The 8,201-nt window shown below is 37.5% G+C and overlaps 2 protein-coding genes across 3 annotated transcripts; one reads left to right on the top strand and one right to left on the bottom strand.

Moving 5' to 3' along the window:
* Positions 1–1,332: 1,332 nt before the first annotated feature.
* On the top strand, positions 1,333–3,581 carry LOC145052263 (SNF1-related protein kinase regulatory subunit gamma-1-like). Of its 2 annotated transcripts, XM_079000053.1 has the most exons (6): positions 1,413–1,552; positions 1,674–1,738; positions 2,111–2,283; positions 2,366–2,551; positions 2,632–3,065; positions 3,147–3,581. In XM_079000053.1, the coding sequence occupies exons 2-6, from the start codon at positions 1,735–1,737 to the stop codon at positions 3,442–3,444; spliced, it is 1,095 nt and encodes a 364-aa protein (XP_078856179.1). In that variant the 5' UTR covers positions 1,413–1,552; positions 1,674–1,734; the 3' UTR covers positions 3,445–3,581. The 2 variants fall into 2 exon arrangements, with proteins under 2 accessions (XP_078856178.1, XP_078856179.1); XM_079000052.1 differs by lacking the exon at positions 1,674–1,738 and having other exon boundaries at positions 1,333–1,552.
* A 771-nt stretch (positions 3,582–4,352) lies between these two features.
* Positions 4,353–6,783, bottom strand: LOC145052262 (exocyst complex component EXO70B1-like). Its single transcript, XM_079000051.1, has 2 exons — positions 4,576–6,783; positions 4,353–4,491 (listed from the first exon to the last, which is right to left on the bottom strand). The coding sequence occupies exon 1, from the start codon at positions 6,543–6,545 to the stop codon at positions 4,599–4,601; it is 1,947 nt and encodes a 648-aa protein (XP_078856177.1). The 5' UTR covers positions 6,546–6,783; the 3' UTR covers positions 4,353–4,491; positions 4,576–4,598.
* Between the last annotated feature and the right edge of the window lie 1,418 nt (positions 6,784–8,201).

Below are 8,201 nucleotides of genomic sequence, written 5' to 3'. Positions count from 1 at the left end.
ATTAGCTTTAGCTAGTCACATGAAGTAGTATTTTCGCATATCACTACGGTTTTTCAGAAACGAACATTTATGGTTGTATACGAAATCGATAACGCTACGTTTTTCATTAAAGAAAATATCGGATTTTCTGGAGATTACACAAACATTTCGGCTCGTTCATCAACAAGTTTTCATTACAAATTACTGCTTATGAACTCACCAGCTTTATGCTGATATTTTTCAAGTTGCTTGTATTCTCAGGAAATCAGTAGACAGATACTTGCTGGATTTTCGAGAAACCGAAGCATTAAGAGTTTTTAAGTTTTTACTATGCAAAAACTGTTGGATGTAATTCAAACTAAATTTCAAACAAATGTAAACATTTTTACTAAAGTATTCACTGTAATGGTTGTGTTGCTATGATTGTTGTTATTCGTTGGTTGTGATGATATACATGACGTCCTCCGCCCCGGAAAGTTTCCGCCATCGGTTTCAGGGTGTGGCAGTTTGTTTGTTTTTAATTATAGGTTATTTAAGTAATGTAATGTTTTTTTTAATTGTATGTTAATTAAGTAATATAGTTTGAAATTGTATTTTTACTTTTATAATTAATAAAAAACAAGTGAAAAAAATCAATGCTCTTTTAAAAAATATAATTTTATTGTATTTTTGAATTAATAATAATAATTATATGCAGTGAAGTGGTTAGTAGTAGGTATCCTATAGATTTAGTGATAGTTAGTGGCGATGATGACATAACACCAAATACTATAATAGTTTACAAGAAATTAAATATCATTTTATTTTTTATTTCTATATGTCTTCCTACCCAATTAAATAATGACATGTGTAATATTTAATGAAATTAAGATTTATTTTAGGATTCTAATATTATAAATGATATCGTTTAAATGGACGGTAACAGATAATAAAGAAGATATTTAATTTCTATTTACGAGAATAGTGCGCACAAGGGATAGTCTATTTTGAAATATAAAAAAGGATGATGTAAAGCGAAGATGAGATAGGTTTGCTATTAATTCCACGTCAAAGTGCGATGCAGATACAGCGCTCTGGCGCATGTTAGAGTGGGACAGTGAACATGATTGAATTTCGGATACTTGTATTCTCCAATATATTTTTGTATTTTAAAAATAATTAATTTTGGATCATGGTCCAATCGGATAAGCAAGCAATGCCAAGAAAACGTCAACAACTTTGACTCTCATCTACACCCTACACGTAAGTCACTTATTAACTGCCATCAACGGCTGAGATTAATAACTGCAAATAACAGCCGCCGTACCGATGTACCATAACACATCCCATTTGTCTGTGTGCAAATAATACAAAACCATCTGTTGCTAGTCTCAGTCATCACTTCATCGATCGCTCTAGAGAGAGAAAATGGTGATAGAAGAAGAAAGTCCAAGGAGTCCAGAGGCGAAGCTCGGGATGGAGTTGGAGGAGCTGTGGGACATACAGGAGGCTCAGCTTACTCCGACCGAGAAGCTCAACGCTTGTTTCGAGAGTATTCCTGTTTCTGAATTCCCTCATGCTTCGCCTTCACAAGGTATCTCTGCTTAATTCTTTTGATTTTGATTGATTTTACTTATTCCGATTGGCCCTGATATCGCATATACATCCGTTGATTTAAACCTATTTGGATGACCGTATCGTTTTTTATTATACAGGACGGATTAGATCATATGGTTACAACGACGACTGTGTGATTGGTCTCATATTGCGGATTTTATGTGTAATTAGTTGATCGATACTTATTAGTTCCTAATTTCCTATCGCCTTTTACGCAATATGTGTCATAGTTACCATATTTAGTATGTTGAGTGTAGTAGCGTGCTTCTCATCGTTCTTATCGTCTACTGTGTTTGAAAGTCATAGCATACGGCCAATCGTACCTGATTGAAATTATTTTTAGATTTATGCTGAGAACAATCGAGATGATTTGTGTGTAATTCTATTCCAGATTTCAATCGATCGACAGCTATTCTCATAAGTCTCATCTTCTTTTACGCAATCGATTAGACAAATCAGTTAAACGTAGTGGTGTGCGTGTACCTCTGATCGCTGTTGATATCAGAAATTAAATTCATAACGACTTTTTTTGCAGTAATTGAGATTAAATCGGATGCAAGTCTAGGTGAAGCTGTCCGATTGTTATCCCAAAACAAAATTCTTAGTGCGCCTGTTGTAAACGTCGATGCACCAGAGGATGCTAGTTGGATCGACAGATATCTTGGTATGGTGGAGTTTGCAGGCATCGTCGTGTGGATTCTTCATCAGGTTTGCACACTTGTTTCCTTCAAATTCACCATCATTTTCTCTCAAATATAATTTAAACATCATTTGTGTTAATATCATACAGTCAGAAAAGAATGATGGATCCGATGTATTCTCAAGCACATTAGACAACTCTCTGAGACCTGCTGTTGTTGCAGCAGCTGGTGGAATGTCTTCTCCAAGATATAGAAGCTCACAGCCTGGATCTCCCAAAACCGCTGGAAACTTTTTCGAGTTATTAACTTCCTCCGACTTCTATAAAAACACAAAGGTAGTCAACATGCTTTCTTTTCTTCCATATGGGTTGTGTGCTATTTCTCGCGTTTAACCCCTTTTTCCATATTCCTGTAGGTTAAAGACATCTCAGGATCATTTCGATGGGCCCCATTTCTGGCATTACAAACATCAAACTCGTTTCTCACCATGCTTTTACTCCTCTCAAAGTACAGAATGAAAAGCGTCCCAGTAGTGGATCCAGATGATGGAAAGATTCACAACATCATCACCCAATCTGCTGTGATTCACATGTTGGAAGAATGTGCGGATCTGCAATGGTTCAAAAGCTGGGGATCTAAAAAGTTATGTGAACTTGGTCTTCCCTTGATGAACACCAGTGAAGTTATTAAAGTGGATGAAGATGAACCAGTTTTGCAGGCTTTTAGACTAATGAGACAGAAAGGAATTGGTGGATTACCTGTTGTTAATGGAAACAAACCGGTTGCTAATATTAGCATCCGAGATATTCAATTCCTCCTAATCGCCCCTGAGATTTACAAAGATTACAGGTTAGTGTCTCTTTCTTTTTGAAATCCTTAATTTAATTTTGTGATCCAATATTTATTATGATTTGTTTTATAACTTGGCAGATCCATCACTGCTAAGAACTTTGTGACGTCAGTTAAGAGGTATTTAGAAGAGAACAAGAAGGCGTCACCTTTGGTGAGTGGGATGATTACTTGTAGAAAAGATGATACACTTAAAGAAGTGATATTGAAGCTTGATTCGAAAGAGATACATCGTATATATGTGGTGGATGAAGAAGGTGATCTTGAAGGTGTGATAACACTTAGAGATATAATCTCAAGGATTGTGCATGAGCCACGTGGTTACTTTGGTGACTTTTTTGATGGGGTGTTGCCTTTGCCTGCCAACAGCCGGGTTTAAGTTTAACTTTCACTTGTATTGTATTTCTAGTAAAGTTTGTTTGTTTGATGTGTCGTGTTGTGTCTAACAAGAGTGCTAAGCTTTGTTGAACTTGGTATGTATCATGTCATGTATCTATTTTTTTGTTTTGTTTTCAAGGGGTTTGTTTTTGCTTGTGATGTAAATCATTTCAGTTTTGCATTATTTCTAATTCTCAATAAAATATATAATGTAACAACTGTTTTAACTGATTTTCTTCATAATCACATGTAAACAAGTAATTTCCCTCTTATCAGTATTGAAAATTTCCAAATGTGTAGGTATTGATGTACCAAATCCCGTTTTAAGAAAGCTTGAAAAGGCCACACACGATAATAGACAAACATGTGGTTTATGGTTCTTTTAAAAAAAAATTCAGGTACAAAAATAGTGAACAACCAACCATCAGAAGAATTGATTTGGCTCTCAGAAGAAAGAACCAAAAAATGAACAGAAACCATTATAAGAAATGTCACGTTGCCTTTCCTTGGTTGGTTTTTGAAAAGGCTAATCACATAAAATAACAACTTACTTTTTTTTTTAATTCTCATTCATAAGGAATTTATGTTTTCTATGAAACTGATTTCTTCCATTTTAAACAATACTACATCTTAATTTTTGTAGTAATGAAATCCAAAGTATATTGCTATTTTGCAGGCGGAAAACAACAAATGCACCATATAGATTCTTGTCCATTTAATTAAACCTTCCTTCAAACTTTTTTCAGTATAAAAATATGGTTCAAATCAGAAGTTTGCATTTAATTAATTTTTGTAGGAATGGATGATGGATAATTTCATTTTTCTTTAATACTCTTTATCTCAGGGTGGTCATGTAGAACACTATAGCCTTAATAATATGCAGATGTTGTCAACAAGTGCAAGATAATATAGTTCAAAAATATTATTATAATATTCTCCTTTTTCAAAATATGCTTTCACAGTCACAGGCTAACAGCTCCTGTTAGTATCAAAATTCTATTTTTTTTTTCTTTTTCTTGATCAGCAGAAAGGTGGACAAGTCTTGAACCTGTAAATCCACAAGAAAAGGGAAAATATTACTACCAAATTATCAAAGTAAATAAATATGCAACCATGAAAACATTAGACATACCTTGCAAGAGTGATGCATCCACCCTATGTACTTTTTCTTTTGATATTATTATTCAAAACAAAAGGCTTCCCTTCAAATAAATCCATCACATAATTCTCCAAGTCATCAGGGGAGTATTTTATATACTTCCCTCCATGTCTTCCACTCTCTAATTGACTCCCAAATCTCCCCAAAAAAGCACGATATGCAGGAAGAACTTTCTCTGATATAGAAATCCTAAGTTCTTCCCTTAGTTGATTATCTGGAACCTTCCAAGCTGATTGTAACCTATAAATATCTTCAAAGCACAAATTAAAGTTCTTAAATCTTTCTTTAAGAATCACCTTGAAGGAAGCACTTGAACTCCCACCAATTCCTTCATCTTTCAGACACAACAAAGCTTTGCTCCATGCTGCTCTCAGATAACTTGTGTGCCACTGACGAATCTTGCCACGTCTTTTGCGAATCCATTGATCACCCATGAGTGTTCGAAGCTCTGAATCTTTCACTTTCTGAATAATGTAAAGGATGTTATTCATCAAGAATATGTACCTCATTGCACCATCTTCATATAACGTTGACTTTTCCTCAATGTTTGACTCCAAAGAAGTGATCAGTAACTGTAGACGGGTTCCTATAGGGGAGGTAGCTGCAACACATTCACCATTGTCAATTTGTGATGAACCAGAGTCATCTGGCAAGAGGGAGTTTAATGTGTCACTGTAATCCACTAGTAATTTCATGTAATTCATGACATAACGGGTTATTGGATGAATGTCACCACCATGGATAGGTTTAGAGGTTTCAGCCTTTACAGCTTTCTCAAATTCAACAAATGTCCCTACAGCTGACATGCTTAGTCCTTTCAAAACTCCCTTCACTTCGCTGCAAACTAATTCTCCAGAGTCATATAAAGCTTCTAAATCTTGTGAAGCATCGACAAGAACTTCGTACATGTCAAGAATTCGAAATAGTTTCTCTGAAGATCTTACACCAATGGCTACTGCCTCACCAAAGTTCAAGAGCTGCATCACACAACCTTTTGTCGTTTCAACAAAGCAGAGTTCTTGAATAAGTTCTGATTCGTTGAAGACCTGTTCACATAGACGCTTTTCCCCAAATAAGAGAACCCTAACTACAACTTTGATAGCTAAGATCCATTTCTTGGCTTTTTCATCCAAAATCTTCCATTCAATTCTCTGTACCTCTTCGATGCTATGCCTTTCCACGCCCAGAATCGACAAACACTCATCCAGGACATCACGGCGGACGTTACTGTATACCTGGCAGCACTCTTTTTCGTAGCCTGACCTAATCATCCGATCAGCGATGTCTTTAAGCTCCTCTATTGCTTCAACACGAATCAAATCCACACAAAAATCACCGCCTAAGCTTGCACCTCTCTCGTGATGATAGCCGCTCCCTTCTTGTTCGTCCTCTCGAAAACTCTCTACTACGTCTCCTATTTCGCCATTGTTGAAGGTAAAGGAGCGTGAAACTGAACGGACAGATCCGTACAACCGATCTGCGTCTAGAGGAACAGTGTTACGGATCAAAATATGACGAAACTCGTCCTCGAGCCTCGACATAGCCAACTGCAGCGCGTTCTCAGCTCGATCCATGACGTCATCGTCTTCCTCTGATTCGACATTCAGACCTTCCGTCAACTGAATAATCAGATCAACCGCGGCCAAGTACTCTGAAGCCTCTTCAGGACATTCCTCCCACGGCAACGAATTCCTCGACGACGGATTACCGGCACCGCCTGGATCATGTTCAAGAATAATCTTCTCGGCTCTATCAAATTGATTCCTAGTTTTGCTATCATCGGCACCACCGTCCATCAAATCGGAGATGTTTGACAACCGATTATCAAATCGAGAAAGGATCAAGATCATGTCTTCCGTTGCTTGTGTATTCATGTTTAGACTCTTTACAATTTGCTGAGCTGTGGCTAGAACTCTATCTTGCCCTTCCATTGTCGTCGCCATCACCGGACTTTATATGAAGCGTGTATGCTTGTGTCCGTCTGTGTACCTGATTTCCGTTCTACGGCGAATGACGATCAAATGTGTGTGTGTGTGAAGATCGACCGGTTTTGCAAGTGATATTAAGCAATTGACGAATCCATTCCTCTTCCCACCCACGGTGTACGTTTGTGTTCCGGGATTCTTTTGCGATTCCTTTTTGGCCGGCCTCAACGGGGTTTCGTCACACATTTCGGTGACGGGTTTATAGGAAATATTTTTCTTGAATAAAGACAAAATTACACATTGGTCCTCATGGTTTATAGATTGAAAAAAATATTTTTGGAGTATAAACAACTGGAAATTGAGTATTCTAACGTATATAAACAATCATTTTAATAAAAATGACCAATCGTTTTTTTCTTGGGGGAAATTGACCACATGATTCCGAATATCATATTCCGAAGCATGTGGTTTTGTTCTGGACTTGTGATCCGGAATACGATTTTTCCGAAGTATTTATTCTTTTGTTATGGAGTGGGTGTCGGTTGGTGGGAATTTGGTCCGGAATCTGACATTTCGTACCTTCCGGACCGAAAAAGTGTATTCCGAACTGAAGTCTTGAACAACCGTACATTCCGAAATGTTATTTCGGAGAGCTAGAATTAGGGTTTTTGTATGTTTTTGTTCCAAATATTCAATACATTTGTGTGTTTAATATATTTATGTGTTCGACACTTTCCATAAACGGTCCGGGATGAGTAAGTATATGGGTTTTTTTCGAGTTTCAATTTTTAGTGGAGGGCAATGGCAGCGCATCGACGGATGTATGCAATATCTTGCTCCAGATTACACATGTTTTGGTGTAGATATAAACAATTACTATATCATATTCGTTGGGTTAGTTACATTGGTTGCTTCCAATTCTAGGTTACACACTGTTGGACTTCATCAACATTATTATCATCGAGACCAAAAGTTGGTGCAGAGCTGATTTCGATTGCAGTACCATCTTTATTGGAGTCATGAGCTCATTGTTTGGGGGAGGCTTGGAAGGACCAACAACATTCTCCATGCCTTGAACCTTTTGCACAGTGTTTTCCATGTCTGACATCCATTGCTGAATTGTAAGGATGTCATACACCGTCTTTTCAATGTTGATCCTAGTGGCCCAATACTTGGTCACTTAGAGAAGTGAGTCTTCTTTCTGTTGTTATTGTTGTTGTTGCACTTGTTGAGCCTTCCTTGCCCGAAGAGCCTGTTTGAATGCTTCGAACTTCCTGAGCCCAAATTCTGTTGTTGGGTGGTATCATGACCATGAGTCATCAGATGTGTATCTGTCAAATCCTTGTCGCACCGAGGTGTCTCTCGGGTTCATGGATCCTTGCACATTTGTGCTCACCATGCCTGGACCGCTTGTGTGAAATGTTGGTAGAATAGGATTTCCAGAGCTTCCTTGGTCTCCTTGGTCTAAAACCAAGCTTGGGATCTACTTTATTCTGGTTAGGGTCTCTGAAAAAGGACTATGCATTGCAACTTGTGTTTACGGTGAATGTGTGACACGAAGAAGAATGGTGTTCAACTCCTCAGGAGAAAGAAAGTGCAAGTGTGAAGCCATGGAGACCTTAGGGCGGACATCGACATTTGGATCTCCCTTCAAATGACTTCATTATGTTTTTG

The sequence above is a fragment of the Lactuca serriola genome, chromosome 5 (assembly GCF_051521515.1).
Source record: "Lactuca serriola cultivar US96UC23 chromosome 5, Lser_US96UC23_V15, whole genome shotgun sequence".
Classification (NCBI taxonomy): domain Eukaryota; kingdom Viridiplantae; phylum Streptophyta; class Magnoliopsida; order Asterales; family Asteraceae; genus Lactuca; species Lactuca serriola.
This window is presented reverse-complemented; position numbering and strand designations above follow the sequence as displayed.

Excerpts from the sequence above, each read along its gene's own strand:
- LOC145052262 (XM_079000051.1), bottom strand. The coding sequence starts at position 6,545 with ATGGCGACGACAATGGAAGGGCAAGATAGAGTTCTAGCCACAGCTCAG.
- LOC145052263 (XM_079000052.1), top strand. The coding sequence starts at position 1,387 with ATGGTGATAGAAGAAGAAAGTCCAAGGAGTCCAGAGGCGAAGCTCGGG. Across the intron at positions 1,553-2,110 it reads TCATGCTTCGCCTTCACAAG|TAATTGAGATTAAATCGGAT; the intron begins GTATCTCTGCTT and ends CTTTTTTTGCAG. Across the intron at positions 2,552-2,631 it reads ACTTCTATAAAAACACAAAG|GTTAAAGACATCTCAGGATC; the intron begins GTAGTCAACATG and ends ATATTCCTGTAG.